This window comes from Nerophis lumbriciformis, linkage group LG09 (assembly GCF_033978685.3).
Source record: "Nerophis lumbriciformis linkage group LG09, RoL_Nlum_v2.1, whole genome shotgun sequence".
NCBI classification, from domain to species: Eukaryota; Metazoa; Chordata; class Actinopteri; order Syngnathiformes; family Syngnathidae; genus Nerophis; species Nerophis lumbriciformis.
This window is the reverse complement of record NC_084556.2, coordinates 10,920,321-10,947,166: the sequence shown is the minus strand read 5'-3', so window position 1 is coordinate 10,947,166 and position 26,846 is coordinate 10,920,321. Positions and strand designations below refer to the sequence as shown.

The following is a 26,846-nucleotide window of genomic DNA, read 5'->3' as shown; positions in this document are numbered from 1 at the left end:
CATTTTGAATGTTTTAATATGATGAAATGTTTATCAATTCAATTGAATTGCATTGACTCTGAGACTGAAAACCGTATTAAATACAAAAAGCGTTTTAGGTCAGTCCCAGATCAATTGAATTGAATTGCTTTGTATAGTTTCATTATTTTGTAATTTTATATTATTGTATCTTTTTTAATTTATTTATTTTATTCCATCTTGTGTTTTTATTTTTTTTCATTAATTTTGCAAACCAGAAGGATCAGGACCTTCTGATACTGTATTAAGTTAGGTTAATCTCTATTTGCTAGAGTGACTATGTCTTTTGAATCAAATTGCTTGGTTTAGTTTTGTTTAGGTATTTATTTATTATTTCATTTTGTCATTTTGTTTATTTTTTCCACAATTTTAATTTGTATTATAGTATCTTTTTTTTAAATTTGGCATATTTAATTTTGTGTTTGTATTTTATTTAATTAGTTTTTTAGATTTTGCAAATCAGAAGGAAAAGGACCTCATAATGCTGTGTTTAGTTAAATTTCTATTCAAAGAATGTCTGTGGTACATTTACTTTTATCAAACCTTGAACTAAATTGCTTAATTTAGTTTAGTTGTTTTTTTTAATTCATTATTTTATTTCATAATTATTATTTTTTTTTAATTTTACTGTGTGTTTTGTTTTTTATGTATTTATTTTATTTCATTTATGTTTTTATTTTATGTCTATTTTAGATTTTGCAAATCAGAAGGAACCGAACCTTGCAATGCTGTATTTAGTTAGCTTAACTTTTATCTGAGAGAGCAACTACATTTTCTGAATTGAATTGCTTAGTTTAGTCTAGTTGTTTTTTCATTCTTTTATCATTTTAATGTATAATTGTATTTGTTTTGAACTGTCTTTTTTATCATTGTATCTTTTTATGTATTAATTGTATTTCATTTAATGTTTGTATTTGTATTTATTTATTTATTATAGACTTTGACTCTGAAAGAACAGGACCTTAAGAAGCTGTATTTTGTTATTTAGCTTAATTTAAAAATGTTATTTGAGAGTGACTACATTTCTAAAGTTTTGTAACTTTAGTACTAGAGAGTATTTCATGATGCAAATGATCAAAATACTCTCACTCTTTCTTGCAGGAGCATTTAAATTTCTCTTGCTCATCCAGCAGTGTGGGAAACCTTCTCCTGTCTGTAAGACATGAAGAGGAGAATCAGCAGGAGCACCTTCACGTCATCATCCGGTACACAAAACATAGACAAGACAATCAATTTTACATACCTTAAAAGCCTTGTTAGACAAGTGTGTCCCAAGACTTTTAGTCCATACAGTGAATAGGAGTTCATCTTACAGCACTTGATGTTTGTTAGTGAGTGTGCTTTTCCGCTCCGTCAGGTCTCGAGTGAAGACAATTTATCAGCGCCTGTCAGTGTCAGAGCTGCCTGATATTCCCAGTGTCCAAGAGCTAGCTAAGGTATATATATATGCACACACACACACACACACACACACACACACACACACACACACACACACACACACACACACACACACACACACACACACACACACGCACACACACATTCTTGTATTTCTTACCTTCTTGAGACTTGAGAAAAATGCCTACCCCTTTAAGGACCACCCTTTCTAGATATATTTAGATTTGTATTTACAACATTAATAATATACACATACTATGAAAATATAAAAAAGGTAAGCTTTTAGTAAAACATTTTTGGGGGGTGGGGATTTTTGGTTTGTAATTGGGTTTTAATCTTCATCATTTACTTCAAGTTATTACAGTATGTCTGTATATACATTTTTTTGTATTTTTTTTAAAATTAATTTTGGCCAAAGGGAGCACATTTCAATTTCTTACACACTTTTTATTAGATATGTTGGCCAGAGGGGGGCACTTCAACTTTTTACACACACTTGTTATTTCATATGTTGACCAGAGGGGGAGCACTTTTAAAAGCGACACAGTCAATGTGAAAAAAACCCTCCTTTTTGGGACCACCCTAATTTTGATAGATTTCACAACCAGGGGTGCAAATGAGACATTCTCTATTAGATGCAATGGTTTTCCGTATTGGGACCATGATTTATGTCCTAACTTGTTCATATGGAAGGTACTTTTCCTTGTTGGTGTCTCAAGAAGGGTAGAAATACAAGAACACACACACACACACACACACACACACACACACACACACACACACACACACACACACACACACACACACACACACACACACACACACATCGCCAGTCTATTTTCTGAGGCTGACTTTGTGTGTTTTTCTGTGTTTCCACTTGCAGCTATTATGTGACGACGCAGCAAGTCTACGTTTTAGTCCTGTCCTTTACCCGAAGGTGAGCTCAGACACTTTAACTGGATTGCCAGGACAAACAGATTAACAGGAAAGGTTTTTTTTTGTTTATTTCCATCTCAAGGCATCCCAACTGATTGTCAACTACGACGAGCATGAGGTGAACAGCACGTTCAAGTTTGGAGTCATTTTCCAGCGCTTTGGACAGGTAATAGTCATGCAATATTTTATATTTAATTATGTCTATTTTTTAAATCTTGTGTTTTTTAAAATGAATCTTTTTTATTACTCTTATTTATTTTAATCTGTCTATCATTGTGAACTTCTGACATCATAAAACCATTATTAACTGTACAGGCAATATTCATAGTAATATACATAGTTCTAAATAGAAAAATCAAGTATTGTATTATTTCGACTTGCATCTAAATCTCCAATATAATCGCTCCAATACAGGCAGTCCAGCAGCGTTAAATGTCCTCAAATAAGCACACAAGATTGGTATTTTCTTATATTTTAGAGAAGTAATTTACAAAAGGTTAAATGGTAGGCTGTGTATAAGCTTCTTGGCGCTAGCAGTAACACAACAGCTAAGCACATACATAATAAGTGTCCTTAGTTAAACAATACTGCAGTCTAAAAGACAATATTTGTCATTATAAAAAAGTTTTAAATAATTATAGTTGCATATTACTTATAGATGCAAAGTCGCCATAAAAGTATTCAGGAACAAACGTGTCCGCATCATTGAATTTACTGCGTCATGAGCTTAATTTAATGCATTATTGTGGCCACGAGGAGTCGCCAAAAAACTACTACATTTCAACTTAAATACAGCATAAGTCCATTTCAGAAAGTTAATAACAAATACGTTAGTGTTTTTCATACCTACCATGACTTCAGTTTGACTGATTTCACTTGATCAAACTTTTCCTATAACATTCCACAGTATAAATTAATATAAGTATTTATAAGTCATGTTGATATCGTACACGGACCAATATCGGTATTGTCCAATACTCAAGGCTCCAATATCAGCGCTGTTTTAGAAGTGAAAAAGTTGCGTGAAGACACCTCTAGTTTTAAGATTACTGTGAATGGTGATAACCCCCCAAGAAAAAGCCAATTTTTGATACTCTTAAGTAATGTACATGGTTCTCACAGTTATTTAATATTTTAAATGTAGTTGTATACATTAAGAAACAATAACAGGCATACAGTATACAGTGTTGTACTTACAAAATGTTACGTCTTGTCAAAGCATCTTCCTGCTGTAAATCCTGAGAGAATTTTCTTCTTACTCAATTTTCATTTGGCTAGACAGGCAGCACGGTGGAACAGGGGTTAGTATGCGTGCCTCACAATATGAAGGTCCTGGGTTCAATCCTGGGCTCGGGATCTTTCTGTGTGGAGTTTGCATGTTCCCCCCGTGACTGCGGTTCTCCGGCTTCCTCCCACCTCCAAAGACATGCACCTGGGGATAGGTTGATTGGCAACACTAAATTGGCCCTAGTGTGTGAATGTGAGTGTGAATGTTGTCTGTTGGCCCTGCGATGAGGTGGCGACTTGTCCAGGGTGTACCCCGCCTTCCGCTCGAATGCAGCTGAGATAGGCTCCAGCACCCCCCATAGGGGACAAGCGGTAGAAAATGGATGGATGGATGGCATTTGGCTAGACCAGGGGTCGGCAACCCAAAATGTTGAAAGAGCCATATTGGACCAAAAATACAAAAACAAATCTGTCTGGAGCCGCAAAAAATTAAAAGCCATATTACATACAGATAGTGTGTCATGAGATATAAATTGAATTAAGAGGACTTAAAGGAAACTAAATTACCTCAAATATAGCTACAAATGAGGCATAATGATGCAATATGTACATATAGCTAGCCTAAATAGCATGTTAGCATCGATTAGCTTGCAGTCATACAGTGACCAAATATGTCTGATTAGCACTCCACACAAGTCAATAACATCAACAAAACTCACCTTTCATGCACAACGTTAAAAGTTTGGTGGACAAAATGAGACAGAAAAAGAAGTGGCATAAAACAGTCCTAGAAAGTCGGAGAAAGTTATACATGTAAACAAACTACGGTGAGTTCAGGACCGCCAAAATTAGTAGGACAAAACGGAGCTCACCAAATACTAGAATCAGTGAAGCATGTTTAATACAAACAGTGTGCTTTGTAACAATTAGGGAGGCTTGTGTCATGTTTGTCCTACAGAAACCATATTAAAACAAAAAATATACATTTTTCCCCCCTCATCTTTTTCCATTTTTCATACATTTTTTAAAAAGCTCCAGAGAGCCACTAGGGCGGCGCTAAAGAGCCGCATGCGGCTCTAGAGCCGCGGGTTGCCGACCCCTGGGCTAGACAGTGTCTTCTGCTGGCTTCAAAGCTGCAGCATTCCTTTCCCTCAGCGATTAGCCGTCAAACCAAATAAAAAACAAATCATTGACATGCAAGGGTCTATTTTCAATAGTAGGGCTGTGACTCTTTGGGCACCACACGAGTCGATTCGATTCTTGGGATTCGATTCAGAATTGATTCTCGATTAAAAATCAATAGTTTTTTAATAACATTGGGTGCAAGTTCTATGATTAACTACATTCCTCCATAAATTAGATAACAGCTCTAACAAATTTCTATATGACTTATAAGAAAACTTACTTTTTTTTTTATTCGACTCAAACATTTAATAAAGTCAAATACAAATAAGGCAACACGAGACGTATCCCGCACTTCTCTTTTCTAAAGTAAATCTGTACAGCAGATATTGGCATCTACATCACCAAACGACAGGACAGATAAAAATAAATATATATATGTATACATATGTATATATATATATATATATATATATATATATATATATATATATATATATATATATATATATATATTTTTTTTTTTTTAATCGATTAAGAATCGTTACGAGTAAGAATCGGGATTCATTCGAAAATCAATTTTTTTTACACCCCTATTCGATAGATCAAAATTTTATCTTGTTAATGTCTGTCAGGTGTCCGAAGAGGAGCTGTTCAGGAACAATGAGGAAACGCCGGCGTTTCAAGAGTTCCTTCAGCTGCTCGGGGACACTGTGGAGCTGCAGGACTTTAAAGGGTCAGTAACAGGTTCATCCGCTCTATTCCGGCACTGAACATTCCCTTTACAGGTTTCGTGGAGGTCTGGATGTGTCCCACGGCCAGACAGGTTCCCAGTCTGTCTACACGGTCTACAGACAGCAAGAGGTCATGTTCCATGTCTCTACCAAGCTGCCTTTCACTGAGGGAGACACCCAGCAGGTAACAAATGAGAAATTAAGAACAAATCCGAATCACAGCTGGACACAGAATGTTGATTGCCTTTGATCTGTCTTAAGCTCCAGAGGAAGCGCCACATAGGGAACGACATTGTTGCTGTGGTGTTCCAGGAGGAGGCCACTCCCTTTGTCCCTGACATGATCGCCTCCAACTTCCTCCACGCCTTCGTCCTTGTGCAAGTGGAGGATCCGTGCTCTGAGAACACAAGCTACAAGGTACGTACTTGTTCGCATACCAGTGGTGCTCCGCAGGGCTCCTTTTTAGATCCTTTATCAATTGCTTTTTTTTTAACCATATACCCCATACAGGCCTGATTTATTGCACGCATCTATTTTTCATGTCTCTGTTCAATATACAAGTATATGGTACCATCACGGAATGTCATCCAACATTTTTGCCTGATCTCTGTGTGAAAGACGCTTGCGTTTGTAGTATTTTACTGACTTTAAGACAATGTGTGATTGACAGGTGTCTGTTACAGCACGGGAGGATGTACCGCCGTTTGGCCCGCCGCTACCAAATCAAGCTGTTTTTAAGAAGGTGAGAAAATGCAGAGGTCAATTAAGTGCTGGTTATTTAAGTCACTGCTAAGAAATTTGCCATTGTTTCATGCTTTCAGGGTCCGGAGTTCAGAGAGTTTCTTCTGACGAAGCTCATCAACGCAGAGCTGGCGTGTTACAAGAGCATTCGTTTTGCCCGACTAGAGGTAACCTTTCATTTGCATGCGAGAAAACGTCCTAAAACTGTTTCTGTACAGTTGTGGTGTACTGCAGGGCTCCTTACTAGATTCCCATTATCACTTCCGCCAGGAGACAATACGTAATCACCAGTGTTTGTTTGTCTGTAAGTTAGTTAGGTCGTTACTTAGTTATTAATTAAGCCTTTTTCACACTGCAGGTCACTTCCAATGTATTTGCCCATATGTGTGTTGTATCGGATTTTTTATGTCAATGTGAACAGTGCAATTCTGATTTATTTATTTTTTAAATCTGTACCTGGCCGCTTTCATATGTGGATATAAATCGGATATGTACGGAATGTGACTGCAGTCTGAACGCTCCGGTCACATTCATCTGACCAATATGTCATCAAATAGCGTGAAGCGTCATAATTCTTCCCCAAAATAGACATTTGCAAAATTAATACTTCACAAATGAGCAGAAAACAGGCGAAAATAATATGTTTTTGGACCTCCCGTCAATGTTCCACCACTCCTGTCTCTCTTCGAAGCAAATCTCCCACAACTGCGATAGCCAAAATGCTTTCCCTCTTCCTTTTAAATCTTCTCGCACAATAAATTGGTACTGAAAATGATGACATTGATTGCACAAAATCGTTGAAATTGCCACTAATGCCCCAAGATTGAGACCTGCTAGAATTGAAGCCATGTTTACTTACGTGAACACTGTAGCACGTGTGACGTCATGTCTGCATGCGGGTCAGTTTGCGTTCACATAAGAAATCGCTTTTTTTTGTAATGTGAACGATTACATAAAAAGATCGGATTTGATATGAAAATTCTAATTGGACGCCTTGCCCTGCAGTGTGAATGTAGCATGCTTTCCCTCTTCCTTTTAAATCTTCTCGCACAATAAATTGGTACTGAAAATGATGACATTGATTGCACAAAATCGTTGAAATTGCCACTAATGCCCCAAGATTGAGACCTGTTAGAATTGAAGCCATGTTTACTTACATAAACACTGTATCACGTGTGACGTCATGTCTGCATGCGGGTCAGTTTGCGTTCACATTGGAAATCGCTTTTTTTTGTAATGTGAACGATTACATAAAAATATTGGATTTGATATGAAAATTCTAATTGGATGCCTTGCCCTGAAGTGTGAATGTAGCATAGCCTTAGCAACACAACTCAAAAAGGTATAGGTAGATTTTGGTGAAATGTTCAAAGAACGCCAAAAATAGGATAAGAAACAAGTGGGGTTTTTGGGGTAATTCAGATCATTCCTACTACAGTACGTTACATTACGTTTATGTGATGAGGCTAAGCTTTCTCTGTGTGTGTATGCTAGCGGCCCGCCTTCACTCACAGATTTCATTGCACTATGGAATAAATGCACCCCAAGCAGAGTCCGCTTGGAGCCTGTTTGGAAGCGACAGATGAACAAACTAAACATGCACAGACATACCAATTTCATGTATCCTTCGATTCGATGGAGTTTGTTAGTTACCAACATAGCTCAAAACGTTATGTGCGGATTTTGGGTAAACTCTGATGAAATATCACAAATGGAATAAGGAAACAGTTATTCGATTTTAGGGGTTATCCGGATCGCCGTCTGGATTCAGGATTTTTTAAAGGAGATAGGGCCTGGCGTCTGGGTCTGCGGTCCCTGAGTGCTTTTCTTTTTTTCATTAGTTTTTTCGTGCTCATGTTTGTTTAGGAACGGACTAGGGTTGCGCTACTGGACACCCTACATGATGAGCTGCAAAGACGCTCCCAGAGAATGCTCGGATTGACAACAAATCTCGATGAAGACGCACGGGCCGAAAATGGACATGCCCATGGGGGTCTGCTGGAATCCATCAAGGTAACTACAATAGCTGTTTTTTTAAATGTGGTTTTGTTTTTCAATTTTTTTTACTTTTCAGAGGGCCATGCGAGGACGAAGCGTCTCCATGGAGACAATGTCGAGGGGCGGGGCAGGTCTGCCTACCAGTCTGAGTGGAGGGGGGTTGGCACACATCAGCTCTGAGGTGACTATGCTGTTTTCCATTGGCAGTTGTTGTTAAGGATTTTAAAGGAAAGCGTTAACTGATTGATTTGTGTTTATCAGTATAATGTGAAATCTCCAGTGAAACGTCGCTCAGGTCTCTTCCCTCGATTGCTGAGTGTTGACAGCCAAACAGACAAACACAGCCATAGAGGGTAACCTCGCTAAATTATCTGACAAACAACCTATATATCAGCCAAAAACACATAACCAAATTCTTTCTTAGTTTCCCCGGTGACCAGAGGAGCTTTGACAGTTGCCAGCAGACGTTGGAGGTCAAGTCTGAGCTGCCGTCCAATCCCAGCTCTCCAGAGGCGGGTCCACGAGAAAGGTGTGTGTAAATCAAATTAAAATGTAGCCTTTGACATAATTAATGTTAGCTTAGCAGGATTGAAAAAAAAAAGGCGTTTTCTTTATTTTTTCAAGAGCCTGTGCCTTTACTGTACCTGACAAAGGATTTTCAATAATTCCCGTTGTGGGACACAGCGGTTGTCTTTCTTGTTTATACAGTAGTACATGAACTAGGGACGGCGTGGCGCAGTGGGAGAGTGGCCGTGCGCAACCCGAGGGTCCCTGGTTCAATCCCCACCTAGTACCAACCTCGTCATGTCCGTTGTGTCCTGAGCAAAACACTTCACCCTTACTCCTGATGGCTGCTGGTTAGCGCCTTGCATGGCAGCTCCCGCCATCAGTGTGTGAATGGGTAAATGTGGAAGTAGTGTCAAAGTGCTTTGAGTACCTTGAAGGTAGAAAAGCGCTATACAAGTACAACCCATTTATCATTTATTTATAACTACAAGCTTAATTGGATCCGTGAAGGCGCTCTTAACTCAAAACACTTGTACCTCAAATCATTGTACCTCCCATTAAAATTCATTGAAATCCATTTAATTGGTGCTTGCCCCTCCAAAACAGCACCATTTTATATGTAACATGCCTTTTAAAAAGAAAAACTAACTTTTAGATAACATATATTAATTTTTTTTTAAATACACCCTATACATATACAAAATATTATAGAATGTACTACTAACAACTACAGTAGTTTTATGAAGTAAAATAATGTACAGCATTAACCTTGGAGAGTGGATTTACATCGCATTTTCTTCGAGCTGCTCCTCCATCAAACACTCTATCATTAGCTTCTCCATATTTAAATGGATAAAGGAAGCCGTTTCGATATTATTTTGACAACCTTGGCTGTCAGTAGACTCATTCTGCTTCAGTATGGTGCAGACTAGCAGTGCTACACTTGAATTGCCTCACCAAGTCATGTTTTTGATTATTTTTATTTAATTCAATTAATATCATCCACTTCTTCTTAGCAGTGTCCCTCACACTCACGTTCTTCTTTCCCATGCTTAAAAAAAACAGACTTATGTCTATCTGTAGCTATAAGCTAATGCTAGCAAGTAAGACAAGGTGTTTTGGGGGGATTTTGTGGGGTCCACTGTGACATTTGCTACACTAACGAATGGTGAGGATGTTTGTAACTCAAATTTTTGCTTGCCACTTAAAGCAAAACAATTAGCCGAAAGACAGCTACTATCTCAAAACACTCTTAAGTTGGGACACTCATGATTGAAGTTTCCACATGAACCGTAAGCGACATCAACATCATAAAACACCTGTCCTTTTTTTATTGCAGAATTTGCTTAAAAAAAGATTGCAGTAAAATTTCCAGATCCACTTCCAGCACGTGCAGCTTCAGCCTCCCTGGTGACGACACTCACCTGGTGAGACACGCCGCACCATAAAATAAATATGTTTTCCCTTTATTTAAACAATTTTTGGGTGTGTAGGTTGTCCATCCTGTGACAGGAGAGGGTCAAAGTTCAACACCGCTCATTATCTGTCGAAGCCCCACGGGTAAGCACAACATGTCACGCTGCACGCACACGCTGACAAACTATAACAAATATTTACATGAACCGTTTCATTTAGCTCTGCATGGGTTTTCTTACAGCCACTTGATATCCTCACTTTCCATGTCTCTTTTTCCATATCTTCAGAGTTGAAAAACAAAAACTCCCCGCGAGCTAACCTCAAGTTTCGTTTTGACAAGTTGAGCCACTCTAGTGCAGTAAGTCACAGTTGTGTACTAAAAAAAATGCTTTTGTTTTTTTTGTTGACTTTTTATTGACTTTGTAACTCTGTTTTCCACTGTGCTGTTAGACAGGACAATAGACATGCATGGACAAAGAAAAGGTATGTACTGAATTTTTTGTAACCATTCATCTTTTCTTTTTTTTTCTTTTTTTTTTTTTGTCCTGTCCTATCCTTACCTACCAAACAGAAACAGTGTCTGAAATGTACTTGTTACTATCTTTCAGAGATAGGGATGGGTACCGAATTTGATCGATTCCAAAAAAATCAAACGGTGCCATATTATGATTGTTGCTTGTGAAATCATGTCCGGTTACAGACTAAATACCGACTCTTGGCAAGGAAACAATCACTTAAACAGCATTCATTGAAGACTCAGCCATACTGCCTTTAGATACGTTTGCAATTTTTCATGCAAACAAAGCAAGTATGTCTATTAGAAAACACTCAAACATTAAGTAAGGCTTAATTTTTCCAACATGTGTCAGCTTGATGATTTGCCATCTACATCCTTGTGATTAGCATCAATAATTTGCATGGCAATTTTAACACCTCCAAATTATGTAATGAAAACTACAAACTAAGATGCATGTTACAATCAAACAACAAGTGTGTAATAAGCGCAATACTTACAGTACACACACTGTGTAGGGCTCAACATAAGACTAGATTGGCACATTCAGCTTCATGTTGAAGGCTACTTCCTAGCTTGGCAACACGTCATAGCCGCTTTTGCCATCTAACGTTTTGGAATTGCAACTGCATGTAATATCTACTCTATAATACTAGCAAATGAGACTGGACAGCACAGTTATCATAATCAGCTATTTTTTAAATGTAACATTAAAAAGGTGATTTTGTTATTAAACAATTAACATTTATTAACACACACAAGTACAGAAAATTGGTATGAGTACTGGGATCGTTTCTTAGGTACTGGGTCGTGTATTATCTTGTTAAAAAGGCAAAAACAAATGCAATATGCTAAAAGGTTATATATATTTAAAGAAAAAACAGCCTACATGCCAGCTTTGTGTTATTAGCATCAACATTTCAACAATTTATTGTTAAAATACGCTTTTTGGTCTGTTTGTCCACTTTTGCTATAGTTGTTTTCCTTCTATAATTCTATTTTTAGAATGTGCCGTGGTCCATTATATAATGGGCTGTCATCATCTAGAAAAATAAGAAGAAGATAAATGAATTAAAATATTAATATTAATATTATTTTGATTTTATTTTAAATATTTTTACAAAATAATCTGTATTGTAGTATGTAATTTCCTCATCCTTTCAAGTCAGTGTTCAAAAGTTTAGTATACCGGTACTTTTGCATACTTTCTCCCTAAACTCCACTGTAAAAATCAGTTTTCAGATGCCATGTCTTTTTGGTAATGACATCTATTGTGACATCTAATTTTCAGAACCTGAATGTGTCCAGCCACAATCACTGAAGACAAGGACAAAGACACAGCACACATGCTAAGACCTTTGCTATGTGGCTGGAATCATTCTATCAATTTTAAAAGATTGTATTTTGGTCCACGGAAATGGCAACTTTATGAGTTTTTAAGGTGTGAAAAACTCTGATGATGTCAAAATAGCGTCGTCGTCACCTCAGCCGTTTGAAGACGAGTAAATTAACTGATGACCAAGTTGAAAAGGCCCAAGCAAAGATCCTATCCAGTTGCATCGTGGGAAATGTAAACTGGAAAAGAGGGATTTTTGATTACATTGAAAAATTACATCAGTGGACAGTCACAGAACCTTATAATTGTATTAAATGTGTTTAAGTGAAAAATAAGATACAACTTTCATTGATAATAGCAGTAAAACTGCCGTAGATTAATGCATTATATTGAATAATCAGGGATAACGGCAAGAAAGGAAGGTGGAAAACTTTATTTTTGTGTAGAATATACAAACATAAATATGCAGCACTTTCCCATGGCAAATGGCCATATTTTTGTCTTTTAGAATTAAAATGTAGTTCCTTTAACAAGATGTACAAATACAAATTTGAAAGAAAAAAAATATTTTCCACATTTAATTACTTTGATTTGCAATGAACATTTGGCTTTATTTTGAATCCGCTTGTTGGACACTGTGCTGCAAATCATGCAAAATCTACTGTACACGTTAAACTGCCGTCTAAAGCAAAAAACCAAAAGAAGGGGTATAAACATGTTTGATTTTGCACTAAAATGCTTATAGGTGTTATATGTGTACAATAAATGATGCTAAAAATATATAGCTGTCTTTGCACTGAAAGCACAAAGTCTCTAATGTTCCTGAATGCTGTCCATGCATTTGTCTCCTCCATCTCAAGAGATGATCAAATGTAGCATGTTTGTTTCTGTCCAGTTTCCTTTCATCCTGACACAATATATTGTTTCTCTTACATTGTGTATTTTCTGTCAATAAAAAAAACGTTCTTGTTTATTTCCATGAATACAAAATGCGTTGTGGAAAAGAAACATTTTAAATATATACAAACCAAGCAACAATAAAAGTAAGAAAATAATGATAGTCATTGTTACGTTCAATGGTATGACTAAAAATAGGATTTCCAACAGTTGATTGAAGTAAAACGTAATAACATTGAGTAAAACAATTTGATTGAAATATATTTTATTTATAAAATGCTACATTCAATTTGTGAAAGTAAATCACATTTTTGTTTAATATGAGCTAACCTAAGAAATGTGCTGCACCCGATTTCCCCACGATCCCCGAACGCAACATTCAAACACCAACGAAGAAGAAGCAGCACCACGGAACAACCAACCGCAGCAGCAGCAGCCGTTGTTCGCAGCAGTGTCATGGCGGCGGTGCGCAGCTCGCGGGTATCGGTGAAATCGGACAGCGGTTCCGACCGCTCCGACTCAGAGTCGGACTCCGAATCCGACGGGGGTACCCGCGGGGCCGAACCCATGGAGGTGGAAGAGGGGGAAGTGGAGGCCGACGACATCTCCGTCAACCGATCCCTGAAGGAGCTGCTGCCGGTGAGTGTCCGGGTTGGGGCCTGATCAGACACGGCGCTGGTGTCTTCTTAGTCCCGGGCAGCGGTGCGGGGTAGCTGGCTTGTGGTACAAGAGACTCCCAGCTCGGGAACAGTAACGGGGACGTTTTAAACATCACTCTAGTGCATCTTGAGGTGGCTTGTTTGAGCCACTTTAATGCGCAATTGGCGCCTTTCTGTCACTTGTTGCTGTTAGCATCTCGTGGAGTTACCACCAAACTCGCAATAGAAATGTGTATGCTAAAGACACCCAGCCCCCGGTCTTGACTGACCAGGGACCATAGCAAGGTCGAATCTGCCGTGTTCCCAAGTGTCCCTTAGTAGGCTTTCTCAAAACTAGCAGGATTATTAGTATTTGCAAGTTTTCGAGGTTAGTCAACTTGTTTTCAAATTTGCCTGGCTGGCACGTGAGCTCAGTTCAAAACTTGGGAGTGACTAACACCAGAGGTTAACGATATGTTATGAGAACCTTTATTTTCTGTTAAAGAAAATAGCAATTCATCTTGAACGGGCTCTAAAAAAAGGAGATGCAAAATCAAAATAAAATGACACAAATTAAGGGATGTAAAATATGCACATGTGTTCATTTTCTTTTGTTTAAAATGATGATGCAGTGGGAATAAAATATATTTTTAATATATTTTTTCTCTGGACAAATGGGACTTTAAAGGGGAACTGTACTGTTATTAGAATCATTCACAATCCCTATGTAAGACAAGAACACGTTTTTCGTTTGGCATATTCTAATTTGTAAAATGTGATTAGTACGAGGCGGGTAACAATGTGAGAACACTATTCTTACCATAAAGACCTCCAAAAATCGCCAACAATACTCAATTTTTTACATCTCGTGACCTATATATTAACCAAGTATTAGCAATATTGTTATTATAAGCGTTAACACAGACAAACGACTTTTAGTTGCGCCGTGATCACCAAAGAGCAAATTATAGCTTATGCAGCTATATTAACATACTGAGCCGCTGCATCGCCTCTGAGTTGATAAAAGTTATATATACATTATAAATTATGCCTCTTACCTTGTAAATAATTGTAAATTATGCGGATTATCATGACCATACCGATGCTCTGTTTATTAAATTAAAACCATTAAAACTGCACAATCTTGTTGACCTCAACACTGCTATTTTGACGTACAAAGCTCATAACCATATGCTGCCTCGGTGTCTACAGGAGAGGTTCAAACCCAGAGAGAATCCCTATGACCTCAGAGGTTCAGCTGTCTTTCAGAAAGCAAACATAAGAACGAGCTTAAAAAGTAGATGTGTTTCTGTCTGGGGGGTTCAACTGTGGAACAGCTTGGATGATTCCTTAAAATGTTCCAGTTCCATTCACACATTTAAAAAACACTTTAAGACCAATGTCTTGAAAAAATATATCACTCTTGAATCAACACTGTAGTTAATACTATGATCAATGTTAATTAAAAACTAAATGTGAGATATAAATGATAATGAAAGTATAATTGTTTGTATATAGTATATAATTGGTGCAAAGGTTCAACACGTGTACAAGGATATTTCACATGCCTTTACTGTGTATATGATTTAACTGTGTTTATGTTGTGTATAATGTGTATTTATAATATGTTGTACAAAGGACATTTCATAATTTTCAGAAGTTCATCTTGTACTTGACATTGTTTATAGGGTTAGGCGCAATAAGTGTTCAACTTCAGCCTAAACCCTGTCGGTCTGCAACATTTTCTTTTTCAATCTATGAATGTACAACTGTTTGTTTATTTTGTTGACCATTGACTGAATAATAATAATAATAATAATAAAATAAAGTACCTGGATAGTAGAAGGTTGTGGCCATAAACAGAGAAGTTGGTCTACTTTGACGTCCAATTTACACCCGGTGATGGCGAGAAAGACACAAGAAGACACTTGTTTATGGCATGTTTTTTTTTTAAAACCTTTTTGAGGATTATGGTTAATTCTTCATCTAAACGGGAAGAAATGAACATGATTGTTTCATTATGTTTCTAGGTTGTATATCTTGTTTAGCAATATTGCTACATGATGCTTAGTGTTTCTCTAAAGCTGGATCTGTTTAGCACACAACTTCTAAAACTTGTAGCTCAACTTGTAGCTTATATTCAGGCTAAAAAATATAAGGTTTTGGACCATCATTTGTCCCAAAGTAATCTTTGTTGTCTCTCCTGACGTTTGCTATGAGTACTACTACTACTACTACTGGTAGTAGTAGTAATAGTAGTAGTTGTAGTTGTTGTTGTTGTTGAAGGGAAAAGCGAAGATTGTGATTGTCTGTGAAATGAATACACCGCTTAAAATGAGCAAAATACATAATAGTTACATGTTATTATGAATATGCCTATAACTACATTACATGTATACTTACACTGTGTATATAAAACAATGGTCGGCTTTTGGATGTTTTTTAGAGTGCTTTATAAGCAAAGAAGATAAACTCCCATTAGCTCCGCTGTTAGCTGACATTTGCTAACGTTTCTTTACAAGTTACAATGCATACAAATTTAAAACATGTGTTCTTGTCTTACATAAGGATTGTAAATTATATACAAAAAAACAAAAAAAGTGCAGTTCCACTTCGTGTTGCCTAAAATGCATTAATAAATGACAGTTTTTCGGTAATTCAAAAATTAGACGGTATTACTAACCGTCTGGAATTGTATCGCGACTTATCATTATACTGTTTATTGTTACATCCCTAGTTCATTAACAAATAAAAATTCAAGGGCGGTCATGGCATGTGCTTACCCCAGATGCTGGTCATTTTGGCAAACGACGAGGGCGGTCGCGGCATATAACTACAGCAGTTTTGTAAAAAAAAACATGTAGTGATATTATTCAGCATTTACTTTGGGGAGCAGTGTCTCCTATGGGCTGCTTCTCTGTGGTCTTGTCACAATAGAAACTAGGAAATCGTTGATTATGTTGCACATTTACATTTGATTTAAGTGAGGGACCGGAGAGGTTAGATTTGACAGTAGGCTGTTTGTTTACCAAAGGTAATGCTCAACCGTCCAGTTTGTTGGTTCAGGACAGGGGTGGACTAATTTTTTGACTCAGGGGCCGCATTGGGTTAAAAAAAATTGGCGGGGGGCCGGGCTGTGTGTTTGTGAGTGGCTAGGAGACCCTGAGAGTAAGCGGTAGAAAATGGATTAGAAAGGACAGATTTAGAAAAAAATTATTTAAAAATACATATATATATATACCGGTATATATTTTTTTTAACTTGGGGCTTCCCGCAGGCCGGATTTTAAACGCTGGCGGGCCGTAGTTCTAGGACCCCTAGTTTAGGAGAAAGAACAAATTGAAAAACGTCATGGCAGCGTCTTCTTCATATTTTAATGGAGAAATGTTCATCTTTTGGATGTTTGTGGCTGCATGCTGCTGACACTGGCTGCAGCTTGTGTGATGCGGACAGACTCGCTGGTATGACTGCTTACGGTACGACATATGTTTAACCTTTTTTTCTCTGATTCAGTCGTCCACTTCTTCTCCTTCGCACTAATTTTCTCAATTGCGGTGGTTGGACGAAATAATTATGTCAGGCCCCGTCCCTGTGTCACCATTTTCACCTGCAGTGACAACGATGCACCGCCTTGTTTTCACCGCATGCTTTTATTTTTGAATGCCTAACTTTTACCGTTTGCAGGATATATGTTATGCCAAAATGTTTCTAATGTTACCGAGTACGAGCTGTGCTGACGTGATTTAGTGAAGTGAATTACATTTTATATAGCGCTTTTTCTCAAGTGACTCAAAGCGCTTTACATTGTGAAGCCCAATATCTAAATTACATTTAAACCAGTGTGGGTGGCACTGGGAGCAGGTGGGTAAAGTGTCTTGCCCAAGGACACAACGGCAGTGACTAGGATGGCGGAAGCGGGGATCGAACCTGCAACTCTCAAGTTGCTGGCACGGCTGCTCTACCAACCGAGCTATACAGCCCCAATTTATATTTTTATTCATGGAAGTTATCGTTATCATTGACTTGTGTTTTCTATTTGGAAACAACAGACTGCTTTTTCTCTGTGGTTGTAGGATACTAGCAGGCGTTACGAGAACAAAGCTGGAGCTTTCATCACTGGCATTGACGTTAATTCCAAGGTGAACAATGCTCTACATGTATACCCCCTGTGTGCAGTGCCGTTTGACACTTTGGTTATGTCTAGGAAGCCATCGAGAAAAAAGAGAAGCGAGCGCGGCGCTTCCACTTCCACGGCGAGGTGAGCACCATTCAACGAAACGTTTTCCTGGACAAGGATGCTATAAAGAAAGGTAAGAGGAGGCGGTGCTTTCATCTGACCGCCACAATCTTGAGGTGCTATTGACGATCTTGTTTTCTGAATCTACCTTCAGCGATCCCCAACGTGCGATTAGAGGCCCTCTACATCACAGGCGTTGATGACATGAGCACCCAGGACGTGTTTGGGTATTTTAAGGAATACCCCCCCGCGCACATCGAATGGATCGATGACACTTCCTGTGAGTACGCTCCTGGCCCCGTCTGCTCCACACCCTTATAGCCAAACGAATACCTGCTGGTCTCCTAGGCAACGTGGTTTGGCTGGATGATGACACAGCCACCAGAGCTTTCATTAACACCAGCAGGATGCCCGACCCAGATGTGGCGGCCACAGATACCGCCACTCAGACGGGCAAGCCCAGCAAAGGTAATAAGGGTGGGTAACAATTAGCCAAACCAGAACGAGGAAGAACATGTCTGGTGTATTCGCAGATCATCAAGATCAAGGGTCAGATGACGAGGACAATGATGAAGAGGGGGAGGTGAATGAGGCAAAGAAGAGTACAGAGGAGATTGCAAAGGATAGCGACGGGGAGGAAAAGACCAAAGTGGAGGCCGGTCAGGTAAAAGATTAACGAGATTACTTCAAGATGTAGGCTACGTAATTATTTTAATAACATTTTAACATCATTAACTGTCATACAAGTAGGTATGGGCCGATATGAGAGACTAACCTTAGGCAAAAATATCAACATTTTTTGGTATCACAATATGGTATTATAATTACGGCACTAAACTCTTTATTGAAAAGAAGAGAAAAATAACTTTATCTAATCAGTCATTTTCACAGAATATAATGAAAGTGAGCCTTATATATTTAAAATGGATAACAAATTTTTTTTTTTTTTTTTTCAAAAGAAATGGTAAAGTGCAGTTCTTAATACAGTTGTTGCTAAACCTGCAATCAAGTCACAGCATCAAAAATATATATTTTTTTGTTTAAAAAATGCTAATAAATACAATCACTAAAAGACCACAACATAAATAATATAATAAAAAAGACACTTCTTTGTAAGATTTAAAAAATAAACGAAAGTAGGAAGGAGCTTAAAGCAGTCATATTATGATTTTTTAATACATTTAAAACACTTCTTTGTGGTCTACATAACACGTAATCGTGGCTCTTTGGTCTTTGTTTTACAGACAGTTTTCAAGCCACTTTCTGCCCAGTTCTTTGGCCTGTGCCGTTTTGTGGGTGGTCATATGTACGTGCCTTCACCCCGTCAGCCATGTTGTAGTTTTTAGCGCTTCTATATCGAGTCTACTGACAGAGATAAATTAGAACTATACGCTACTTTGTATTCCAAATGGCAACAGCAGAGGGTGCATTTCCATGCATGCGCCAGTCTACCCCACAACAAGAGGATAGTGAAAAATAAGGAACTTAGTGACTACAATGGCGGACTCGCGCAAAGCTCCTCGGGTGAATCTCTACCCTTTAAATGGAGATACTCCTAACAAGAAGCAAATATGTCACTAGCTACTCAAAATTCCATATTTTGATTTCCAGTTTTCGGAGTTAATGGACTTATTTATCCTAAATACACAAAAACAGGTACCAGTAGGTAAGAAAAGTTGATTTTGCATATTAAAACCTCCGTAAAACTAAGGCCATGTCCACACAAACACAGATACTTAATAAACGCATACTTATCTCTGCGTTTAGGCCTCTTGTCCACACGCAGACGCATACTTTTGTCTTTAAAAACGCAGACTTTTACAAATGCTGGCCAAAGTGTAGAGTTCTAAAATTCTCCGCGGCACAAACGGAGACTTGTAATGACGTCACGGTTGTGCGCTGTCATTCCCAAGCTCAACAACACTGCCTTGCTGGCTTTAAACACACTATAAGAGGACTTAATGTATGTTTCAACGTAAACATGCAGCACTTTTCACTCAACATTAATGAAAAAGACACATCAAAATGGGCTTTGCGACACTCCCGCTGGCGCTAATGATAGTCAGCTGTCAAACCGCCAACTGATGGGACAACTTTGACAAGCAAAACTTTTTGCTCTGTCATAGAAACGGTTCCACATTATCTTATGTTTTTGCCCTTGTTTAACGACATTTAATGAAGTTAACTTACCGGTACATGTCTTGCTTCCATTTTTGTAGATAGAGCTGGGCGCGACCGTGCACGTGCGAAAAAAGCGACTTCATTACACATGTACCATATCACAACCATCTCTGCAGCGAATCGATGATTAAATGCTTTATAATTCCACAAGGGTTTTGCAGCGGTACATATTATATAGGCACTTAAACATGCAAAAGGGTTTCCTTGGCTCGTTAGTGCGTGCTGATTTGAGAAATTATGTACATTTCATTGCACATGTAATACATTAGCATGTTGCTGAACATGTTATAATTTTATGAGTTTTGGGTTTCAGCAGCACAGGCGTGCATTCGCTCTTTAATAATGTTCTAAGGGCTCTGTGTACGTGCAGGCTGGTTTTAAAGATAATGTACATGTCATTGTACGTTTAAAGTATATAAAAATAAACATATTAGGAGTTGTAATGCCAAGTCAGCAGTGGCTGCTTTTTTCAGGCTTCTGATTGGACAAAATGTGCATGACAGCAGGTGTATGCAGTTTTGAAACTACACTTGTGTGGATGGAGTTCGTTTTAACACCAAATATGTGTTTTTGAAACTCTCCGTGTTCGTGTGGACATGGCCTAAATCTCAACATGTTTTGAAGACTTATCAATGAGTGTATTTTGGAATTGTTTGAGAGTGTACTTGATGAGTTTTGATTAGTTTGCTGCCTCAATTATATCTTTATTTTAGCGTTTAAGTAAAACATAAAATGCCTGTTCTTCTCTTACCAAATCATGCTATATCTTCCTCAGTAACAGTTTTTTGTTGTTGTTTTTTCGTCCGTCTCGATGGGCTCATCTTGCTCACTTGTTTGACGCCGAAATATTCCCACACCGGACATATGGCTTTGTAATCATCCTTTTTCTTCCTAATTTTTGGTACCAAGTGGTGCTTCTCACTAGCGAGTCACGTCTAGTGAGGTGCTCTGTCTGTGCATCCTGTGAGTGAGGGCTAGCTGTCCCGCCTCGGCCCATTGAGACTTAAGATGTGGATGACTGGCAAGAGCGTTCACTAGTTCATTTAATTCTGCTATTAAATAAACATGCTCAGTTGCTGAGATAGATGCACAGCGGGAACCCTCTTGCACCTTGTTTGAAAGCAAGAGACGAAAATAAACACACACACGGACATGGCAATTTACTGATTAAGGCAAAGTTATTGAGTTAATTTATTGTTCAATTAATTGATTCACTGACTATCGGCCCAGGCCTACATGTACAGTTAATGAAGGTTTCCTGAAGGCAACAACTTGGAGCATGTTATTTCCTTTGGGACACAGGTGTGAACACTAATGGTGTCCATGAATATTCTTTGTAAGGCGGACATCCTGTCAGTGGACGAGAGAGAGTCTCTTCTGAGGAACGACTTGCGTCCTGCGACCAAACCCTTCAAAGGAAACAAACTCTTCCTGCGCTTTGCCACAGAAGGTCTTTCTCACATATCATTTTGCCACTAGGTTATTACAATACAATCTTAAAAATGAGTAAAGATATATTTTTTTCCCTCCTTTTCAGATGATAAGAAGGAGCTAGGTGCCGCCCGGCGCAGTCGATACTACATGAAGTACGGGAACCCAAACTACGGTGGCATGAAGGGGATCCTCAGCAACTCTTGGTGGGTGAAACCGTATCACCAAATCTAAGACCTTTCCAAATAATCCAGCGACTTTAATAGTAGGTGTATCTTACATGTGCTTTTTCACCCCTAGGAAGAGAAGGTTTCACAACAAACGAGTCCAGAGAGATGTCATTAAGAGTAAAACACCTCTAATAGGAGACAGCATGGGACACACGCCGCCGTACACACACCGCCACTCTGGTAAAAACACAAAAAACAAGCTTATGTGCATGTTTGAAGAGCAGCTGAGTAGTTTCAGTTTGAAGCATCAGGCTATGTTGTAGCTTTTTTGCAAGATCCCTGTTTGAAATTGTAAATCAGAGGTAAGCAGCCAGTGTGGCTCATGGGCATTATATCTCCCATGAGAGCATTTACCCGCAAGGCCAAACTAAAAACACACACAACCTCAGAGGAACTGCTATAAAAACATCATGGCATGATATGAAAGTTGGTCTTGTTGTTTTTGCATACAAGCATATTCATAAGAGAATTGTCTTTCCAACTGACCCCCTCCCCCCCTCCTTCAGCTGACCTGGTCAATCTGCCTGAGGAGCCCATCGAGGAGGAGGAGGAAGAGGATGAAGAACACGGCGACGAGGACATGGACTCAGACGATCGGGTGGTGGAGTACAAGGAGAGGGGTGATCGTGGGGGTGTCGCCACACGCTTGGGAGTTCGTAGCAGGGTGGAGCGTTCCCCGTCGCCCTGGTCCGAATCGGATGAGATGGACTACGACCTGGAGCTGAAGATGATCTCCACGCCGTCGCCGAAGAAGAGCAAGAAGATGACGATGTACGCCGACGAATTGGAGTCACAGCTAAAGAGCATTCGGTGAGTCATGCATCCCGTTGTGTTCTCGTTTGATACCATGATTGTACAAAAACTATAACTAACAATATCAAATCATTTTTTTTAACTTTCATTAGGGCTGCAACGAGTAATCTGTTAGTTTGTTCAGATGATTGGGTAATCGGTTAAAACGCGTTATAGCCCCACTGCGTATTTTTGGGGGAAATTGTTTTAATGAACTTGTATACTTGCCATAACTTTTATTCTTTTTTTCTAATAAATACACATTCCCATTCATTCGATTTGCACTTTTTATCATGTGTGTTAAAAAAAAACAACTCTCCGCCATTAGTCACCACACAGATTACGCACCCTCACACCACCGCTCTCTTGTGCGCGCTATTGCAGTGGCCGAAGGGAAACTATGTCTGCGTGTTTAAGGTTCTGGGCACTCCGTATGGCCTGAATTTATACATTTTTATTCTTATTAAACAATTAATTGAAGCAACAGAGTATAAATCAAAGCTTTTTTTCTATCAGAATGAATTAGTAGTGTAACGATTCGATTCGATCTTTGTTGTTGCTAATTTTTGCTCATTTTATTACGATACGATCTAAAATGACTCTGTGAGATTTCAGTAACATTTTAGCAAAAAAAAATCAACCAGTGTGACTGTGAAATAAATACTGGATATTGGACACTGCAGGTGAAGTTTCCTCTATTCCTGTTATTTCTTGTCAGGGAATTATGGATACAAACAAGCAGGCACGAATGGCCAATGCATTCATATCTTTATTGAATTAGGTGCAACCAACACTTCAGGTTGAATCAACAAGAGAAAATCTTTTCTGCTCACCTTTTCCACATTCAAACACATTAAAAGAAACTACAGTAACCAACATCTTAACAGTAGATATACCAGGTAAATAAATAAGGTTCCCCGACATGGCCATTCAGTATCTGCCCTCCGCTCTGGCGTCGCCGATGACTGACAGCGTCTCAGGTGTGTGGAAACATGCATGTCCTCATCCCTGTTGATGGTGTTGGCCCCTAAGCTTCCTAATTTCCATGGCCTCCTTGATCCATCTCTTGTATTTCTTTCTTTCTGATAAAATGACTTCTCCTTGTGTTCTGCGCCGTATCTTGCACCGCTGTCACTTCCGTTTTGTCGGTTGCGTCTTTTGTGGCTTAAAGTTGTGTTGCCGCTTTATTATTGTGTTGTGTCATTTGTCTTCGTTGTGGGTTTTGCAATTGTGCTGTATCTGAAAGGTTTTGTTGTAATTTATGATATTGAAATGCCCCGCAGTGGAGAAGGAGAGAGTCGGTCGGATATACACTCTTAGACGCTTAACAACAAGCAGTAACAAACTCAGGGAGTCAAACATACAAACAAGAGCTGCTGCGGACATTCAAAACACAGACTCCCTAACTCTCGCGCGATCCAGTTTACTCTGCCATTCTTGCACCCACATCACACAAAACAGCACCACCTCTTAAAGGCACACTTGTCCATTCCAGAGATATTACACTATTGTCAGCAAAGGTCAGCAAAGACTGTATTTTCTGAGAAGGCTGAGGAAAATAGATCTGGCTGATAACCTGCTCCTGTCCTTCTATCGCTGCTCTGTTGAGTCAATACTGGCCTACAGCATCTCCGTGTGGTTTTCTAGCTGCACGGTGGCAGAGAGAGAGAGATTACAGGGCGTCATAAACGCGGCCCAGAGGATCCCTGCATGTCCTCTTACATCTCTAGAGGACCTGTATAAGAGACACTGCAACAGGAGAGCAAACAGCATCCTCAGGGACTCATCCCACCCAGGTCACCACTGGCTTAAACTCTTGCCTTCAGGGAGGCGCTATAAGACCATCAAAACAAGGACAAATAGACTGAAAAACAGTTTCTATCCTAGAGCTGGTATTGCCCTAAACTCTGCACTTACCTGAACACTCACCACTTTATTACTTGCTTACCTCTGATAGAGATCTGCTGTGCAATATGTTTTTAACATTTTATGTTTTTAAATTTTAAATTGTTCTATTATTGTTGTTGTCTTAAGACTATTTTATGTAGGTTTGTTTTAAAAGCACTGGGCTGGATTGCTGTCCAATTTCGTTGTTTCCATACAATGATAATAAAGGTATTCTGGTTCTGATTCTGGTTCTGTCTTGTGGCGTTTATGACCATTCACGACCACTGCTGGGCAAAATAAACTTAACGTTTAACGTCTTTATTATTAAAAGTGTTAAACTTCATGTTAAGTCTGCCGTTCAAATCCAGTGTTCTCCTATTTCTAGTATAGATAAAATGTATCGATTCTCTTTTAAAACAATCCTGGATCGATGCAGCTCTTCGGGAAGGCAAACTTGCCGAGCACAGATCGATATACTTGAAAATTGGGACTATAAATCGATCTATTGATATATCGATCAATTGTTGCACCTCTAGAAATAATCTATTAATGCTTGCAGCCTTAGTCAACTTGCATTAGGAGTTGGCACCCACTTTGTAAGGTGTATTATGGCCATCCACAAGCTAGAAGGTGAACATGCTTAAAATGATTGAAATGATTATCCATACTGCAGTTCATAACATAAGGACTGCTTTTTAGGGGTATATTTTGTTTTGGCATTGCGATATTCCAGCTAGTATCATCTAATTATTTCAATTGACCCCCATGCAGGAACCGGGTAGGAGAATCGGCATCGCAAAGCAGGCCTAAATCCCCGTCACCCAGCAAGATGACCGACGTGAGGCAGCTTCTTGAGGAGAAACGACAGGGGCAGTCTCAGCAGCGACCGCACCTCCCACCGGTGACCAGCGGGAAGACAGGTTCGCTCGTGACAATTAAACTTTTTATATAGCACACTGACATTTTCTTTCCCCGTTTTATATTTAGATGTACGGCAGCGGCTCGGTAAGAGGCGGTTCTCTCCGGACAGGCAGCGCTCTCCCTCCCCTGTCCCCCCAAGAGACACGCCCCCTGCCAGAGAACCAATCAGAGACGTGCACCGCCGACTCGGTGCAGTTACACGGGACGAAGGTCTCTCCTCCAAGTCATCCAAAGACAGAAAAACAAGTAAGGACATGACCGTGTGTTACACTTGTAAATGATTCATACTCTGCCAAGATTTTGAGTTAAAGTGAGTTTTTATTTGTTTAATGGGGGCCTTTTCTGGTGTAATGACACTGGAAAATAGCAAAACACTATAAAACATGTTATTTTCTAGAAGATATGTGTCATATTAGAAATGATCTGCACTTTATGAAAACAACTTAATGTCTATTCTTCAATTCACATGTCACCAATTTCGGCAGCAGTTTAGGCTCATTTTGTGTAACCCCTACCCTGTTTTATTTACAGGCAGCCTATGGAGTCGACTGGGCTCCGCTGACAACAACAGCGTCGGCAGCAGCGGGTCTTCAGGCCTCTTTTCGTCCTCGCGGAGACACAGGGGAGATTCAAAAAAGGGAGATGAAGAGGGGGAAGAAGGCGAAGAAGAGGACGACTCAACGCTGCAGAAGATGTGGGGTGCCATGATCAAACAAAAGCAGGAGCGGCTTACTCACAAAATTAAAAAGAGTCGGCTGGACAACTTGCCGTCACTGCAGATTGAGATCAGCCGAGACAGCAGTGAGGACTCGGACGCTTGAAATGGATGCTGGGGTGTGAAAACCCGATTAAAAGTTTGAAAAACCTGTTCATGGATGGATTACTGAGTAGGTTCTGGACTTCTCCTCCCTCTGGACATCTGAGGTTCATCCCTGGCCTTTCTGTAATGTGTTGTTTTTGTGTTTATTTTAATAAGAAACATTCAATATTTGTTTAGGCTGACATTTCAACTTTACTTTTTTGTATGTTGAAATCACTTTGTACAGGAGACATTGATGGAACATGACGTTTTCAGCGCAGAAACATTCCCATTGCGTTCGTCTTGATGACAAAAAGCTGTAAACCTTTTGATAAGATAATCATTTACCCACACCTGTGAAATATTACTGACTGCAGCTTCTCAAGTGGGACCTTGTTTACTTTATTTGTAAAATAATACCAAAATAAGACAACTTTTCTCAGTTGTTGCACCCATTATGATAAAGCTTCATTTTCTTCTCCACATCAAGTCTGAAGGACATCTTGCCATCACAAGACGCTTGTTTGTCTTTATTGCAAATTGCAGCTTTATCAAAGCAGAGTGTTGTTTAATCATCTTACAATTGATAGTAATCAACCCATTAAAACAATGAAGACTTTGCTGAACCGTTTGTAATGTCTGGGATTCAAACATGATTTGGTCACTCAGTAACTTTGTTCAATTTTCTTACAGCAAACCAAAATCATGTTTCGATCATAAAATTATTATATTTGTCTTTCACTTAGTTTTGATGAGATTGATAAGAACATTTTACTGGGTATGTAAAGGTGAAATTAAAATAAAGTGGACAAAATGTCTTCACACTCCGATAGGGGGCAGCATATTAAAACCAGTTACTAATACGGAACGAAACAAGGTTATT

At 39.0% G+C, this 26,846-nt stretch overlaps 2 protein-coding genes across 6 annotated transcripts in view; both read left to right on the top strand.

The window, feature by feature from the left end:
• The window catches only part of LOC133607713 (rap1 GTPase-activating protein 2-like), a 45,958-nt gene extending 33,035 nt beyond the window's left edge, over positions 1-12,923 (top strand). For all 5 annotated transcript variants that reach the window (XM_061962598.2, XM_061962597.2, XM_061962596.2 and 2 more), the window contains 18 exons: positions 1,120-1,223; positions 1,376-1,454; positions 2,303-2,356; positions 2,438-2,521; positions 5,340-5,440; positions 5,493-5,622; positions 5,700-5,855; positions 6,109-6,180; positions 6,260-6,346; positions 8,046-8,192; positions 8,254-8,358; positions 8,439-8,530; positions 8,602-8,706; positions 10,024-10,111; positions 10,178-10,244; positions 10,388-10,458; positions 10,551-10,583; positions 11,906-12,923. In XM_061962598.2, the coding sequence (XP_061818582.1) occupies positions 1,120-1,223; positions 1,376-1,454; positions 2,303-2,356; positions 2,438-2,521; positions 5,340-5,440; positions 5,493-5,622; positions 5,700-5,855; positions 6,109-6,180; positions 6,260-6,346; positions 8,046-8,192; positions 8,254-8,358; positions 8,439-8,530; positions 8,602-8,706; positions 10,024-10,111; positions 10,178-10,244; positions 10,388-10,458; positions 10,551-10,562 (1,554 nt within the window). In that variant the 3' untranslated portion in view covers positions 10,563-10,583; positions 11,906-12,923. The remainder of the gene's footprint in view (positions 1-1,119; positions 1,224-1,375; positions 1,455-2,302; positions 2,357-2,437; positions 2,522-5,339; positions 5,441-5,492; positions 5,623-5,699; positions 5,856-6,108; positions 6,181-6,259; positions 6,347-8,045; positions 8,193-8,253; positions 8,359-8,438; positions 8,531-8,601; positions 8,707-10,023; positions 10,112-10,177; positions 10,245-10,387; positions 10,459-10,550; positions 10,584-11,905) is intronic.
• A 306-nt stretch (positions 12,924-13,229) lies between these two features.
• On the top strand, positions 13,230-26,589 carry ncbp3 (nuclear cap binding subunit 3). The gene is made up of 13 exons (XM_061962600.2): positions 13,230-13,486; positions 17,559-17,624; positions 17,690-17,795; positions 17,877-18,002; positions 18,071-18,190; positions 18,256-18,386; positions 21,245-21,353; positions 21,441-21,540; positions 21,635-21,744; positions 22,071-22,374; positions 25,015-25,163; positions 25,231-25,410; positions 25,696-26,589. The coding sequence occupies exons 1-13, from the start codon at positions 13,304-13,306 to the stop codon at positions 25,983-25,985; spliced, it is 1,974 nt and encodes a 657-aa protein (XP_061818584.2). The 5' UTR covers positions 13,230-13,303; the 3' UTR covers positions 25,986-26,589.
• Positions 26,590-26,846: the final 257 nt, after the last annotated feature.

What these genes read in the sequence shown, in the direction of transcription:
- ncbp3 (XM_061962600.2), top strand. Translation starts at nt 13,304, where the DNA reads ATGGCGGCGGTGCGCAGCTCGCGGGTATCGGTGAAATCGGACAGCGGT. An exon ending in ATGGATCGATGACACTTCCT is followed by an intron (nt 18,003 to 18,070) that starts GTGAGTACGCTC and finishes CTGGTCTCCTAG; the next exon opens with GCAACGTGGTTTGGCTGGAT. An exon ending in GACGGGCAAGCCCAGCAAAG is followed by an intron (nt 18,191 to 18,255) that starts GTAATAAGGGTG and finishes GTGTATTCGCAG; the next exon opens with ATCATCAAGATCAAGGGTCA.